The following is a 17,193-nucleotide window of genomic DNA, read 5'->3' as shown; positions in this document are numbered from 1 at the left end:
ATGGCGGCGGCCTCCTTCGGTGCGTTCCCGGAGACGTCCGAAGACTTACGGAAGGACTAGGGAATATCTTCGAGGAATACGAGGATGATCAAATCAAGAAATTATTGGCGGAAGACAGACAGTAAGAGTTGGGGGCGCAACTAAGAAATGCGAAATGAAGGAATGGAGAGAGGAGGAGAAATGTCCCAGTTTTTTTGGGAAGTCTTCGGGAATGTGCTGGCGTGTCGCCTCAACTTTCGGTTCCCCAGAGAGTTTTTGGAGTACGGAAGGGGCTCAGACCGTCTCCAAACAGACAGTAAGAGTCTCCAAAATTCGGTCTTCTTCGGAGTTATGGCGCCACCAATTCTCCTTCGATCTGGAGACGTCCGAAGATTTGCCGAAGGATTAAGGAAAACCTTCGAGGAACAGAGGAAGATGTCTTGTGGGTGTCCTCGGGAATGCGCTGACGTCATCGCTCCCTGAGTGAAGAAGAACGACCTATTGAATACCAGAATTCCAGCGCAGGCTTCATTGTCTTCAGGTTGTGGAGCGCTGGGGGTGTTCTTCCGAAATCCTCTTGCGAAAACTTCAGGTGGTTCCGACGCAATCCTCACTTCTTCCTCAGAAGGGATGAGCAAAACTGCTACAGTATCGTTGTTTCTTCAAAACCAGTCGCGATTCACAAGCGGAATTACGAATGCAATTCTCTATACGGCAGAAGGAGTCACCCTGACAAAATTTTTTCGAAAAACGACAACTAACTCTAAAAATACGAAAATCTTCAAACTGAACGAATTTCTCTCACAAGCGTCTTTGCTGGCCAGAGTTTGAAGATTTTCATGTTTGTAGAGTTAATTTTCCCTCTGGTGTACAGAGAATGTAAAAAGTAATTCCACTTGTGAATCGCGTCTGGTTTTGAAGAAACAACCGTGTGTGTGTGTGTGTGTGTGTGTGTGTATGTGTGTGTGTGTGTATGTATGTATGTACATAGGGAGCGGGAGGAGGGACAAACATGGCGAAGTATTACAATTTATTCTGACGCGTTTCGCATTCAGCTGAATGCGTCCTCGGGATTCTGTATACAATAAATAATGACCAATATAATCATATGAATTTGCAAGTTGTCAAAAAAATCGTTCTTATACACTAATTAAAACGAAAACCAAAACTTCACACATACATAAAAGTACACTAAAGACTGACAAAATTACACAAGAAATTAAAAGCATATATGTTGATTAAAAGTTCGGATTATATTGGTCATTATTTATTGTACGGAACCCTGAGGACGCATTCAGCTGAATGCGAAACGCGTCGGAATAAATTGTAATACTTCGCCATGTTTGTCCCCCGCGCCCTATGTAAATACATACATACACACACACACACACATATGGTTGTTTCTTCAAAACTAGACGCGATTCACAAGTGGAATTACTTTTTACATTCTCTATACGACAGAAGGAGCCAGCCTTGCATAAATTTTCGAAAAACGAAAATTAACTCAAAAACATGAAAATCTTTAAACTCTGGCCAGCAAAGACGCTTAGGAGAGAAATTCGTTCAGTTTGAAGATTTTCGTATTTTTAGAGTTAGTTTTCGTTTTTCGAAAAATGTTGTCAGTGTGACTCCTTCTGCCGTATAGAGAATTGCATTCATAATTCCGCTTGCCAAAAGTATTTCTCCAAGGGTGAAACACTTCTGGCCAAACAACTGCCTGTTCAACCAAGAGTTCTTCTGAAGAAGCATGGTGGGCAGCCCTTGGGTGACCAGCTGCTTGCCAAATGTGTTTCCTCAAGGTGGGCAAATGTTGGTGGGACACTTGCCCCCACCCTTTGGGAAACACTTTTGGCCAAACAATTGACTGTTCAACCAAGATTGCTTCTGAAGAAGCATGGTGGGCAGCCCTTGTGTGACCAGCTGCTGGCCAAAAGTGTTTCCCCAAATGGAGGACAAATGTTGGTGGGACACTTGGCCCCCCCCAGGGGAAACACTTTTGGCCAAACAACAGACTGCTCATCCAAGAGTGGTTCTGAAGAAGCATGGTGGGGAGCCACTGGGTGACCAACTGCTGGCCAAAAGTGTTTCCCCAAAGGGGGCAAATGTTGGTGGGGCACTTGCCCCCCACGCTTGGCGAAACACTTTTGGCCAAACAGCTGACTATTCACCCAAGGGTGCTTCTGGAAAAGCATGGTGGGCAGCCCTTGGGTGACCAGCTGCTTGCCAAAAGTGTTTTCCCAAAGGGGGGGGGGGGAAATGTTGGTGGGACACTTGCCCCCCAACCTTGGGAAACACTTTTCGCCAAACCGCTGACTATTCACCCAAGAGCGCATCTGAAGAAGCAAGGTGGGCAGCCCTTGGGTGAGCAGCTGCTTGCCAAAAGTGTTTCACCAAGAGGAGGGGTGGCAAATGTTGGTGGGTCACTTGCCCCCTACCCCCTGGGGAAACACTTTTGGCCAAACAACTGACTGCTCACCCAAGATTGCTTCTGAAGAAGCATGGTGGGCAACCCTTTGGTGACCAGTTGCTTGCCAAAAGTGTTTCCCCAAGGGGGCGGTATCAAATGTTGGTGGGCTGCCCCCACTTGCACTGGACTTGTAGGAAGATGCAGTTGTTATGCTTATTCGCAATCTGTCGAAATGGATCTTAAACCAAGGGTGCTGCACTCAACACTATGGCTGTCTGTATGTGTATGGGTGTGGTACAGGTATCGGTTTGGTATGGGTATGGGTATGGCTATAGGTATGGGTATGGATAGGGATATGGGTATGGTACATGTATGGTTATGGGTGTAGATATGGGTATGGGTATGGTACATATGGTTACAGGTATAGGTAGGGGCATGGGAATGGAATGGATATGGGTATGGGTATCGGTATTGGTATGGGTATGGTACAGATATGGGTATGGGTATGCCATGGATATAGGTATGGGTATGTGTATGGGTACGGGTATGTGTATGGGTATGGTAGGCTATGGATATGGGTATGGGTATCGTACTGATATGGGTATGGTTATGGGTATGATACAGATGTGAGTGTGGATATGGGTATGGGTATGGTATGGGTATATGAATATGAGTATGGGTACCAGTATGGGTATAGTATGGGTATAGGCATAGGTATGGGTATGGTATAGATATGGGTATGGGTATGGGCACTAGAAAATGTGAGCTATAGTGAGCATCTGCTCGTGTACACACACACACACACACACACACACACACACACACATATATATATATATATATATATATATATATATATATATATATATATATATATATATATATATATATATATATATATATATATATCCATCCCAGTCACTGAGCTGTTATAATGATTTGTATGGTCGAGATAAGAAAGTGCACCGGAAAGAATACCACAATGCCATTGCCTTTTCGGCCAAATCTGTAGTTTCGTATATCAACCCTCTCAAGTGTTTTGCCTGCAAGAAATGATCAAAATTATTATTATCAAAACAAAATTATTATTATTATTATTATTATTATTATTATTATTATTATTATTATTATTATTATTATTATTATTATTATTATTATTATTATTATTATTATTATTATTATTCAGAAGATGAACCCTACTCATATGGAACAAACCCACCAAAGAGGCCACTGACTTGAAAGTCAACCTTCCAAAGAAAATTATGGTGTTCATTAGGAAGAAGTAAGAGAAATTAAAGAGAAATACAGAAAGAAGAGATCCCACTTATTAAAAAAAAACGTAACAAATAGATAAAAGTGTATTCAAATGCAAGGAGAATAGTATTAGGGCAGTAATGCATTGCATCTTCAGCAATGCATTACTGCCCTAACACTATTCTCCTTGCATTTGAATACACTTTTATCTATTTGTTCCATATGAATAGGGTTCATCTTCTGAATAATAATAATAATAATAATAATAATAATAATAATAATAATAATAATAATAATAATAATTCCAGACTTCCGCTGCGAGGCTGTGGGACAGTCCAGCGGGGTGATGACTACTCCGGTATGGAAGATATATTCACATTTAATCAAATCATTCTGTATTTGTAATCTGTACAGCTAAAACGTTATTTAAAAGAAGAAATAAGTTAATTAGGACAACATTCTATCATGAAGAGGGGCGTGTGAAACTTGGTTCAAACCTCTTCATCAACATTGCAAGCAACTCAGATGCAACACGAAGTCAATATCATATTCAAGAATTTGTTCACCCGTCTTGTTTAGTAACAGTGAGTTTAATTAGCAAAATACTGGAAGTATTACCCTGAACATGAAAGAATAATTACATTACATTGTTTAATTAAGGCTTCTTGGGGGCAAATATGAACTGTTTTTTTTTTACTGATTTTGAAATAGGCCTATCCGGCAACAACTCTTACCAATTTTCTTGATTACCGTACCAAATATGAACTGTTTTTGAAATGAATAGGCCTATTCGTCAACTCCTTTTCCTAACTTCTTGGTTATCGTACCAAATATGAACTGCTTTTGGACTGAATAGGCCTATCCGACAACTACTCTTTCCAATTTTCTTGATTATCGTACCAAATCTGAACTGTTTTTGGAATCGATAGGCCTATCTGACAACTACTCTTGATTATCGTACCAAAAATCAGCTGTTTTTGTGCTGAATAGGCCTATCCGACAACTACTCTTTCCAGTCTCCTTGATTATCGTACCAAAAATCAGCTGTTTTTTGTGCTGAATAGGCCTATCCGATAACTACTTTTCCCAACTTCTTGATTATCGTACCAAATATCAGCTGTTTTTATAGTGAAGAGGCCTAATCCGAAAACTACTTTTCCCAACTTCTTGATTATTCTTGATTATCGTACGTTGCCATCCTATGCATGCACCTGTAAAGGCCGTTGAGCTGTCTCTACTCATTAAGATAAGTATGTTATGGCCCCCGAAGTCATGGAAAGGAGATAGACTTAGTTATCTTTCTCCATGGCTGCGTATCTTTCTGGCGTGGCCAGTTTTTGCAACGAGAAGAAGTTGCTCGATGAAAGGTGATTATCTTAGTCTGTTAACCAGACGAATCATGATGAAAATGGCTTCCTTAAAATCGTTGTCGACGAACGAGAACGAAAACTTTAGACCATTTCTTACTCTGCTGCCCAGCGTAGAGTGAGATTAGAAATAGATTATAGATTTGCACAGCAGTCATACCAGGAAAATAAAGAGGAATTGATAGCTGATACACTTTTATTTACAGATCTGCCGAAGTGGGAAACTGAAAACAGGAAAGAATTTATAAAAGAATTGTGGCTTTACAGAGACAATAAACTTAAACACAAACAAAGGAGGAATGAAACGAGCAAGGGAGGGGGGGCCGTTTCAAAGGCAAATCCCTTCTACTACTACTACTACTAATATTGCTATTATTGTGGTGATGAGGTGGAGGACTGAAGTTGCTTTAATAAAAGCAATAATCAAACGCATCACGAATTACCATAGAGGCGTGAAAGACGATAGAGCTGAGACTGCTGTAGACATGATAAATGGGAGATAAGGCAGGGGTGGGATATCGAAAGAAGAGAAGACGAGAAAAGAAATAAGACTAGATAAAGGAACGCTCCGAAGTTACAATCACTCGCGGAAGGAATATGAAAAGCAATGTTCATTTGGTGCACGAAGAATGTTTTATTTGGTAAATATATCATAGAAAAACGAAGCCTAATATCATGTATAACATAATGTTTATTTGGTGCACAAAAAAGGTTTTCATTTGGCAAACATATCATAGAAACACGAAGCCTAATATCATGTATAACACAATGTTTATTTGGTACGCAAAAAATGTTTTATTTGGTAAATATATCATAGACAGAAAAGAGGCCTAATTTATTTTATAACATAATGTTTATTTGGTGCACACAAATGCTTTTATTTAGCAAACACATCATAGAAAAACGAAGCCTAATTTTATGCATAACATAATGTTTATTTAATGCACTAAAATGTTTTCACGACAAACATACCATAGACAAAAAAGAAGCCCAATTTCACTCTCAGCTTTGAGTAGCTAAACATTCCCAGCTTCTGACAAGTGCCAACAAACTCAGAATAACTTATTATTTAAGACGACTGTACAAGTCTACGTTGCCACCTTTGACTCAAACCTCCACGAACCGAACTGAATAAAGCATTCAGGCCAAAGACCAAGCACTGGGACCTATGAGGTCATCCAGCGCTGAAACGGAAATTGACAGCAAAAAAAAAAAGGTTTGAAAGGTGTAACAGGAGGAAAACCTCAAAGCAGTTGCACTATGAATCAGCTGTCAGGAGAGGCTTGAGGAAAGTGAGGTGGAGGAAAGAGAATATGAAAGGTCACAGAGCTTGGCCTTTGGCGTGAATTGTTCCACGCCACAGAAAGTGTGATCGCGAACACAACTGAAAAGAGATAGAAGAAATATAAAAAAAAAAAATTTATATGACTCGTATTTTCAATAAGACGGAGTGGTACCGATGCACCGTAATTGCATAATAAGTTGACGAACATTATTATTATTATTATTATTATTATTATTATTATTATTATTATAATTATTATTATTAATCAGAAGATGAAACCTATTCGTATGGAACAAGTCCACCACAGGGACCATTGACTTGAAATTCGAGCCCCCAAAGAACATTATGATGTTCATTTGAAAGAAGTAACAGAATATTATTATTATTATTATTATTATTATTATTATTATTATTATTATTAACCTATTCATATGGGACAGGCCCACCAAAGGGGCCACTAACTTGAAATTCAAGCTTCCAAAGAATATTATTACCTATTCATATGGAACAAGCCCACCACAGGGGCCACTGACTTGAAATTCAAGCTTCCAAAGAATATTACGGTGTTCATTAGGAAGAAGTAAGAATAGGTAAAGGAAAATACAGAAAGAAGGAGAGACCCCACTTACTAAAAAAAAAAAATAAATAAATAAATTAACAAATAGATAAAAATGTATTAAAATGCAAGGGGAATCGTATTAGGGTAGCAATGCATCGCACCTACGCTCGAACTTCTGAAAGTTCCAATTGCAGATCAACAGGCGTTTATTGATCGGATGGCAAATGAGACGACTTGTTCAGGGGACCAGAGATATGCGACGAGATTCCGGTTTTTGAGAATTGGGGAATCATAATTAGGAATGAGTGGCAAGTGGCCTCAGAGTTGATGGGCCTGACAGATTTGATGAGGTGAATTATGAGGGAGTGATAATAAAGTTCTTGTGGGAAAAAGAAAAAGATTCTTGTGACTTAAAAAAAAAGTTCTTGTGGCTTAGAAAAAAAGTTCTTGGGACTTAAAAAAAAGTTTTCGTGGCTTAAAAAAATTCTTGCGACTTAAAAAAAAGTTCTTGTGACTTAAAAAAAAAAGTTCTGTTTTCTGATATGAATAGAGAAGTTAAGGGGTTATGGCAGAAGTTATGATATGTAATGAATATATACTGTATATATATATATATATATATATATATATATATATATATATATATATATATATATATATATATATATATATATATATATATATATATATATATATATATATATATATATATATATATATATATATATAGATACATACATACATACATACATACATATTCCTTATTACAAGAGACACAATGCATCCTTGCATACATGCAAGCGTAACAAAGAACTCCACATATGCACATACAACGAAGAGGCACTTTCAGATCCTCGGTACTCAGATTATTCGATAAATCACCACAGTAACTAAGTAAGTGCTAAGTCTTGAAAATTATCGAGTTATGTGGAAAAAACACCCTCCCAAAAATAGTTTAACTGAGTTGAAATTGGCCCGCCTGGTGGACCATATGACCTAAAAACGTAGCTTTTGATAATGAAATCGGGACGACGTGTAAATTTTCGAGTTATTTACAAAAAAAATCCTCCCAAAATAATTTGAATGAGGTGAAATTAGCCCCGCCTGGTGGACCATATGGCCTGAAAACATGGCTTTTAATAATAAAATCGGGACGATGTGTAAATGATCTCATAAGTGAACCCGTGTCCTAGACACAAACCGGATTATCAGATGCCACTCGATTCCTCGACTTAATTTCCAATTTATTAACTATCAAAGAATCCCGCCGACAACTCTCCTAGTTTAAGCAGGTACTTATAACTGAATGATTAACACTTCATTATATTGAATTAGTTAATTGAGCGGCGCGAATTGAATTCAATATGGAATTTAGGCCAAGGCACTGGGACCTATGAGGTCATTCAGCGCAAAAGGTTTGAAAGGTGTAACAGGAGGAAAACCAATTGTTAGGAAAGGGTTGAGGAAAGTAAGGTGGGAGAAAGAGAATATGGAAGGAGGTACAGTAAAAGGAACGAAAGGGACCTTAAGTAACGCCTGGCAGACACTTACTCCAACTTTCATCCCGTCTTGATTGCGATATTTTTTATTTTTTTTTTTTTGCAAATCAAAACATTGTTCCTGTAACCTTTTGCCTCTTTGTAATGGCTTTCCTGAATTGGCTCTGCCCAGGAATTCGACAGGAAAGGGATTGTGTATATATATATATATATATATATATATATATATATATATATATATATATATATATATATATATATATATTCTTTAAAAGGTTTCTTTTTTCCATTTATAGCTTTTCATTTGTGTTTTTCTTTTTACTTTTTTTATTTTAGCGAATGGTCAACTTATTCCTGTAGTCTTCCGAGTGAATATTATCGTTCAATTATTAGAGGAGATTTTGTATCGTTAGTTTACGTTTTAACCTCATGACAGTTACACACACTAATGCTTACGTAAGGTGCACACACACACACACACACACGCATATATATATCCATACATATATACAGTATTATATATATATATATATATATATATATATATATATATATATATATATATATATATATATATATATATATATATAGATAAATAGATATTTATATATATATACACACACATACATATACACATAAATATAAATATACATATACCGTTGTCTCCAACGAAAAAATGAATCACGCTAAGAATATGTCCACACTGACGAGTTTTTATCTTGACGCATTCTTACGTCCCGAATACCTCAACTTAACGTTCGCCTCGATCTAACATTACAGTTACTTGATCTTTCTTTCTTTCTTTCTTTGAGAAATATCCTTCCTTAACCAGATGTCCCAGTTGCCTGCAACGAGCGAATGGAACTGAAATTAAATATAAGAAAGAGAGAGAGAGAGAGAGAGAGAGAGAGAGAGAGAATGAGATGATTGTTTTTTGGAGTGGGTGATGGGAAAGTAATTCCAGTGTTGAAATGACAGTGGTCGGGAGAGTTGTCTCGCTAAGAACTGACAGGAATGGCCTGGAAATTGGTAAAAGAATCTGACAGCATAAAGAACAAAGGAAATCTAAACAGTTTAGCATTCTGTAAAAACAAAATAATCTCACATCGATGTGTTTGTCGAAAGTTCAAGCGATGATGCAACGCATTACTGCCCCAATACAATTCGCCTTGGATTTTAATGATTTACTTACACTCTTATCTATATATTTAATTTTTTTTTTTTTAAATAAGTGATCTCTTCTTTCTATAGTTCTCTTTACCTCCTCTTACTTCTTTCTAATAAACACTATAATATGCTTTGGAAGCTTGAATTTCAAGTCAATGGCCCCTGTGGTGGGCTTTCCCATATGAATAGGTTGTATCTTCTAAATAATAATAATAATAATAATAATAATAATAATAATAATAATAATAATAAGTAAAAGATCACCGTTTCATTTCCAATTTGAGAAATAACGGAAAAGATAAAACACGAGAATTAAAAAAAAAAAGAAGATATTCTAAAGAGAACTATGCCCGCTCATTCGTACGGTAACAAACAAATTAAAGAATGATGAAACAAAAGTAGAATTATCCCTTTCATTCCTTTTACTGTACCTCCTTTCATATTCTCCCTCTTCCATCTTACTTTACTCAACCCTCTTCAAATAAATGATTCATAGTGGAACTGCTTTGAGGTTTTCCTCCTGTTACGCCTTTCAAACTTCTACTGTCAATTTCCGTTTCAGCAATGGCCTCGGTATAGCTCCCAATGCTTGGCCATTCTATATATTCAAAAGTAGAATTATTAATTACCTTGAATAATAATATGAAAAAACTCATTTAAAGATAACAAGCGGTACGAACGTCCAGTGGAAATTCAGAACTTTCTCAAACGCTCGCGGAATTTTCGACCACAAACTCACACCCACTGAAATCTATAACTTCACAGGAACATATTGAAATGTATGACATTACCAAGCTGCCCTATATATTTACAACATCCGCAAACACCCATTGAAAGTTGTGACATCCACAAACACCCACTGAAAGTTGTGACATCCACAAACACCCACTGAAAGTTGTGACATCCACAAACGCCCACTGTAAGTTATGACATCCACAATTCGCCCATTGATAGTTGAGTGTCACAAGCATGTAGGTAAAGCTGTGACGTCCTTAAACACCCAATGAAAATTTCGGCATCCACAAACACCCATTGAAGGTTTGACATCCACAAACAGTCACCGAAAGTTATGACATCCACAACCATCCATTGAATGTTATGACATCCACAAACTCCCATTGAAAGTTTGACATCCACAAACAGTCACCGAAAGTTATGACATCCACAAACAATGACCGAAAGTTATGACATCCACGAACACCCATTGAAAGTTATGACATTCACAAACACCCATTGAAGGTTATGACATTCACAAACACCCATTGAAAGATATGACATCTACAAACACCCGTTGAAAGACATGACATCTACAAACACCCGTTGAAGGTTATGACATCCACAAACACCCATTTATATTTACGAAATCCACAAATACCCATTGAAAGTTGTGACATCCACAAACACCCATTGAAAGTTGTGACATACACACCCATTGAAAGTTATGACATCCACAAACACCCATTGAAAGATATGACATCTACAAACACCCATTGAAGGTTATGACATCCACAAACGCCCATTGAAAGATATGACATATACAAACACCCATTGAAGGTTATGACATCTAAAAACACCCATTGAAGGTTATGACATCCGCAAACACCCATTGATATTTACGACATCCACAAACACCCATTGAAAGTTATGACATCCACAAACACCCAATGTAAGTTATGACATCCACAAACACCCATTGAAAGTTGTGACATACACACCCATTGAAAGTTGTGACATCCACAAACACCCATTGAAAGATATGACATCTACAAACACCCATTGAAGGTTATGACATCTACAAACACCCATTGAAGGTTATGACATCCGCAAACACCCATTGATATTTACGACATCCACAAACACCCATTGAAAGTTATGACATCCACAAACACCCAATGTAAGTTGTGACATCCACAAACACCCATTGAAAGTTATGACATCCACAAACACCCAATGTAAGTTGTGACATCCACAAACACCCATTGAAAGTTATGACATCCACAAACACCCAATGTAAGTTGTGACATCCACAAACACCCATTGAAAGTTATGACACCCACTGAAAGTTGTGACGCCCACTGAAAGTTGTGACATACACACCCATTGAAAGTTATGACTTCCACAAACACCCATTGAAAGTTATGACATCCACAAACACCCATTGATATTTACGGCATTCACAAACACCCGTTGAAAGTTATGACATCCACAAACACCCATTGATATTTACGACATTCACAAACACCCGTTGAAAGTTATGACATCCACAAACACCCATTGAAAGTTATGACACCCACAAACACCCATGAAAGTTTGACATCCACAAATACCCATTGAAAGTTATGGCATCCACAAACACCCATTGAATGTTATGACAGTCACAAACACCTATTGAAAGTTACGATTGTCACGAGCACCTAGGGAAAGTCAGAACATCCACGAGCACTCATTGAAAATTACGATTGTCACAAGCACTTAGGAAAAGCTATGGCACCCATTGAAAGTTCGGCATCCACAAACATCCATTGAAATTTGAGGTTGTCACAAGCACCTAGAGAAAGTTACGACATCCACAAACACCCCATTGAAAGGTGCTACAAGCACATACACACAAGCACCCACGGAAGGGAACGAAAAACCACAAGCACCGCACGACGCCAGCAGAATTAACAACACGAGCACAGATTGGTGAACCAACTTTGACCTTTTTGACCAATCGAAGAATGAGGAGGAGAAGGAGTGATAAGAAAAAATCGGAATAACGCTGTTCTCTCGTCGAGATTTTTTCCTCCTCTCGCTCGTTCCATTTCCAAAATGACGTTGCAAGCGCCGTGGAACGGAGCTAGACACCTATATTTTTTTTCCCTCTTTTTATCAAGATAACGTTACTTTATACTCTTGTCTTGTCTCTTAACGGCGCGAGCTCCAATTTATTTGAAATGCCATCAGGTTGTACAAAGTTCGCAAATGGAGTCGAGATGTACTGCGAGTGAAAGCAAAAGTGGCTAAAAATGAAAGTTTTGCTTTCTGGACGAACAGGTTTGTGGTGTAACAGTGATCTACTGAAAGCATAAATTTTTGGCATGAATTCGCAATGTGGTCTCCTTAATTAAAAGAGTACACCACAACTGGTTGTCAAGACTGAAGCAGAACGTAGAATCAAAGTGAACGACAGATTCATCGACTATAATTGCAGATACGTTAAGAAATATCTTCCCTGAACCGTACATCCGACGATGATTTTTGGCCAAAAGACAACAATTTTGAAAACTTCTTCACTCGAAGCAGAAGCTAAGAAGAATTTTATAGACTGCAAATGCATAAACATTCTGACGAAACCTCTTCTCCGTAGGAAACCAGACTTCTCCACTCGAAACCGAATCTAAGAATGTTTTAAAAGACTGCAAATGTATAAACATTTCTAGCGGAATCTCTTCTCTGTAGGAAATCGGCCGACGATGGTCCAGACCAGGAGGGAATCCTGTTCCCCTCACTCGAGGCAGAAGCTACGAAGATACACAGGGCGTCGCGGACGGCGTCTTGGCGGTGAATGCATGATGATTAGACCTCAAGGGGCAACAGCATCATCAGCGACCGCCGCCCTTATCGGCGATGATCGCAGTAGAGGGAGGGGGGGGAGGAGGAGGAGGAGGGTCTCGGAATTCTTATCAAAAGGCGTGGCTGAATCCGAGGCCTTTGAACGAGTTCTTGCAGCTTTGGCGGCAGAAAAAAAAAAAAGAGTAATGCTTCTCCAAGCAGGTGTGGTGGATAAAAACTGTACCTGCTTGCTCTTCATTTCGTCCTATTACTCACTTACCCTCATTTGCTCAGGCACGAACGCAAGCACGCACGCACTACCTAACTCTCTACAACAAGCACTCACACACACACATGCACACACACACCTGATACCCAATCTCTTACCACCGGAAACCCGAGCAAAAACCCGATCTCTGTCATCGAGTTTGCGAGAGACACTCCCTCTTCTTCGGACCTTCTTCCTGCAGAAACGAAGGTGAAAGAGCTTGGTTTCTTTTGTATTTCTTTCGCTAAACAGAAGCACCGCCTATTTTCGCAAATATTTCGAGTTTCCGACTGCAAGGGGGCCGTGATTCGATGAATGGGAGGGGCCTCTGGGCGCGTAACTGTACACTCATGGGACACCGATTGTCGAGAAGGCTCCCAGCTGCTTACCTACCTACCTCCCACTTCTCCTTCTCCTTCTGGGTAAGGGCAAGCCCGGGCGTATAGAGGCTTCTGAAGGCCACCGCGTGCCCCAAGGGCTTTTTGAGCAGCTCTTCGCGCGGTATATAGAGCACCTTCGGAGACTTCGAAGGCACAGTACGGTCCCAGATTCACTCAAGAAACATCACCATGAGGGCTTTGGTAAATATCATCTGTTGAACGTTTCGAATTTTGAGCAGTTCTGAAATAGCTGGAGCTTGAAGTTTGCCTTCTCAAAAAAGCTGGAGAATTTGGAGTTTGCCTTCTCAAAAAAAAGCTGAAGAATTTGAAGTTTGCCTTCTCAAAAAAGCCAAAGGAGTCTCAAGTTTGCCTTCTCAAAAATAAGCTGAAATACTGAAGTTTGCTTTTTCAAAAAAGCTGAATAAGTTTTAAGTTTGCCTTCTCAAAAAAAAACCTCGAGTTTGAAGCTTGCTTTCTCTAAAAATCTGAATAAGTTTTAAGTTTGCTGTTTCAAAAAAAAGCTTGAGTTTGAAGTTTGTCTTTTCAAAAAAGCTAAAGAAGTTTGAAGTCTGCTTTCTCAAAAAAAAAATATCTGAAAGTTTGAAATTTGCCTTTTCAAAAAGCTAAAGAAGTTTGAAGTCTGCTTTCTCAAAAGAAAAAAAAATATGAAAGTTTGAAGTTTGCCTTTTCAAAAAAGCTAAAGAAGTTTGAAGTGTGCCTTCTCAAAAAAAGCTAAAAGTTTGAAGTTTGCCTTTTCAAAAAACAGCTTGAGTTTGAAGTTTGCTTTCTCTAAAAATCTAAAGAAGTTTGAAGTTTGCCTTCTCAAAAACAGCTGGAGTTTGAAGTGTGCTTTCTTCGTTTTGCGACAGTTTGAGTGCTCTTAATAACTACAAATGCTGTGAAGTGTTTATTTGTCATTTGGTTCAATCTCAGAAAACGTTCCTTGCCATCGACCTAATTCAGAATTTACATATTCCTAGACAAATCATAATTTCTCCAGACTTCGATCTCACGGCGTCCCTTCGGCCCCTTGCTGCAACCCCTTTCATTCCTTTTACTGTAACCCCGTTCACGTTTTCTTTCTTCCATCTTACTTTCCACCTTCTCCTAATAATTGTTTCATAGTTCAAGTGCTGTGTTTTTCCTTCTGTTGCGCCTTTCAAATCTTTTTACCCTCAGTTTTCCTTTCAGCGCCGAGTGACCTCACCATAGGTCCCAGCGCTTGACCTTTGGCCTAAATTTTGTATCCCGTTCCATTCGGAGTGAGGATAAGCTTGGAACTGTCAGATTAATTTGATTAAACTGTTTATTGTGTGGTAATTCAAGATCTCGTGTTAAACAAAGAGATGGAAAATTTTAAAAAATCGTGCGTTATTAATTTCTCGATCATTGATTTCCGTTTGTGATTGGACGTTGTTGGGAGGAGGAGGAGGAAGAGGAGGAGGAGGAAGAGGAGGAGGAGGAGGAGGAGGAAGAGGAGGAGGAGGAGGAGGAGGAGGAGGAATCAAATATACAGAGAAAATAAACTAAGTGAATATCTTAAATATCACGGGGTCAGGTTTCAAAGACCTGATGCTAACGTAGAAAATGAGTAAATAATGGAGATTCCTCTTGTAAACATTAAAGAAAGGTCACTCCAGTACCTCATATGCCTCGTGCAAAAGGTGAGAGAGAGAGAGAGAGAGAGAGAGAGAGAGAGAGAGAGAGAGAGAGAGAGAGAGAGAGAGAGAGAGAGAATACGGAATCTCGAAGGGAAAGTCTCCCGTGGTAAAAGGGTTTTGTTTTGGCACTGATGGTATGTAATGTCTGTAAGATCTTGAGAGAGAGAGAGAGAGAGAGAGAGAGAGAGAGAGAGAGAGAGAGAAACGCACACACACTAACTCTTCTCGATCCCCTTCACTGCCTCCCACAGGTTGTATTGGCAGTGGTGGGCTTCAGCTCCGCTTTCATCCAGGACGCTCCCGACGTGGCCGCTGAGAAGGCTCGCTTCATGGCGTCCTTCCAAGCCGCCCAACAGGCGGCCGCCACCGCCCAGAGGAACGTCATCCCAACCCACCAGGCCTACAGCAACCAGGGACACTACCAGCCCCACCACCAAGGGCAGTACCAGCCCAAGTGGACAGGACCCGTGGCTGCTACCGTACCCGCTGGAGTCAACGGCGCCATCACCCCCGTCGGCGACACCGCTGACGTGAACGCCGCCCGTCAGGCCTTCTTCAGCGCCTACCAGAACCAGCTGGCAGCTACTGCCGGCGCCCCTGGTCATCAGTCCGGCCAGTGGCAGCCAGCACCAGCCCATCATGGAGGAAGCCAGTACCAGCCCAAGTGGACAGGCCCTGTGGCTGCCACCGTCCCAGCTGGTCTTCCAGGATCCTCCCCCAATGTGGCTGACACCCCCGAGGTGCAGGCCGCTAAGGCTAACTTCTTCCAGACCTTCCAGAGGCAGGCGGCAGCGGCTGCTCCCCCTGCTCCCGCCTGGGGATAAAAAACAGACCGTGCTGTGAGAATTAGGCCGATTAGAGTATATCAAAATTATATTATTTTTTTTTTGCATGTACAGAAAATTATATAGAATTAAAGAGTATGTCTATTCTTTACGATTCTAAAGCCAAGTTTCAATTTCCTTTCCTTTTCTTTAGTTTTCTGATCTTGAAAACTACTGAGGCTAGAGGGCTGCAAGTTGGTAAGTTGATCATCCACCCTCCAGTCATCAAACACACCAAATTGCAGCCCTCTAGCTTCAGTACTTTTTATCTTATTTAAGGTTAAAGTTAGCCACAATCGTGCTTCTGGCAACGATATAGGATAGGCCACCACAGGGCCGTGGTTAGAGTTTCATGGGCCGCGGTCCATACAGCTTTATACCGGGACCACCGAAAGATAGATTTGTTTTCGGTAGCCTTGATTATACAACCGGAAACATTGAATGAATATTGATTAGGTATTACTTCATCTCTCCTTGTGAGCTATTATTGTGATTATCATTATCATTATTAAGAAGTTAAAGAACCCCATTCATATGGAACGAGCCCACCACAGGGGGGCCATTGACTCGAAACTCAAGCTTCCAAAGAATATTATGGTGTTCATTAGAAAGAAGTAAGAGGAGGTAATGGGAAATGCAGAAAGAAGAGATACTTATAAAAAATAATAATAATAATAAATGAACATATTAATAGAGATAATAGCGTAGGTAAATTATGAAATAAAAGGAGAATAATGTTAGTTGCCTATAAGCTCATAATTTTGTGGACAGCAGCTGCCCGTATGCTCATACTTTTGTATCACAGCAGTTGTCCGTAAGCTCATACTTTTGTGACACAGCAGTTGCCCATAAGCTCATACTCTTGTGGAGAGCAGTTGCCCGTAAGCTCATACTTTTGTGACACAGCAGTTGCCCGTATGCTCATACTATTGTGACACATCAGTTGCCCATAAGCTCATACTTTTGTGACACAGCAGTTGCCCATAAACTCACACTTTTGTGAACAGCA

General features: G+C 39.6%; 2 protein-coding genes across 3 annotated transcripts in view; both read left to right on the top strand.

The window, feature by feature from the left end:
• Positions 1-17,193, top strand: part of LOC136828212 (cuticle protein CP1499-like) — a 118,256-nt gene that overhangs the window by 81,754 nt on the left and 19,309 nt on the right. The window lies entirely within an intron of this gene.
• On the top strand, positions 13,743-16,306 carry LOC136828213 (cuticle protein CP1499-like). Its single transcript, XM_067086057.1, has 2 exons — positions 13,743-13,900; positions 15,612-16,306. The coding sequence occupies exons 1-2, from the start codon at positions 13,889-13,891 to the stop codon at positions 16,182-16,184; spliced, it is 585 nt and encodes a 194-aa protein (XP_066942158.1). The 5' UTR covers positions 13,743-13,888; the 3' UTR covers positions 16,185-16,306.

The sequence above is a fragment of the Macrobrachium rosenbergii genome, chromosome 42 (assembly GCF_040412425.1).
Source record: "Macrobrachium rosenbergii isolate ZJJX-2024 chromosome 42, ASM4041242v1, whole genome shotgun sequence".
NCBI classification, from domain to species: Eukaryota; Metazoa; Arthropoda; class Malacostraca; order Decapoda; family Palaemonidae; genus Macrobrachium; species Macrobrachium rosenbergii.
The sequence above is the reverse complement of the archived record's forward strand: the minus strand, read 5'-3'. Positions and strand labels throughout refer to the sequence as shown.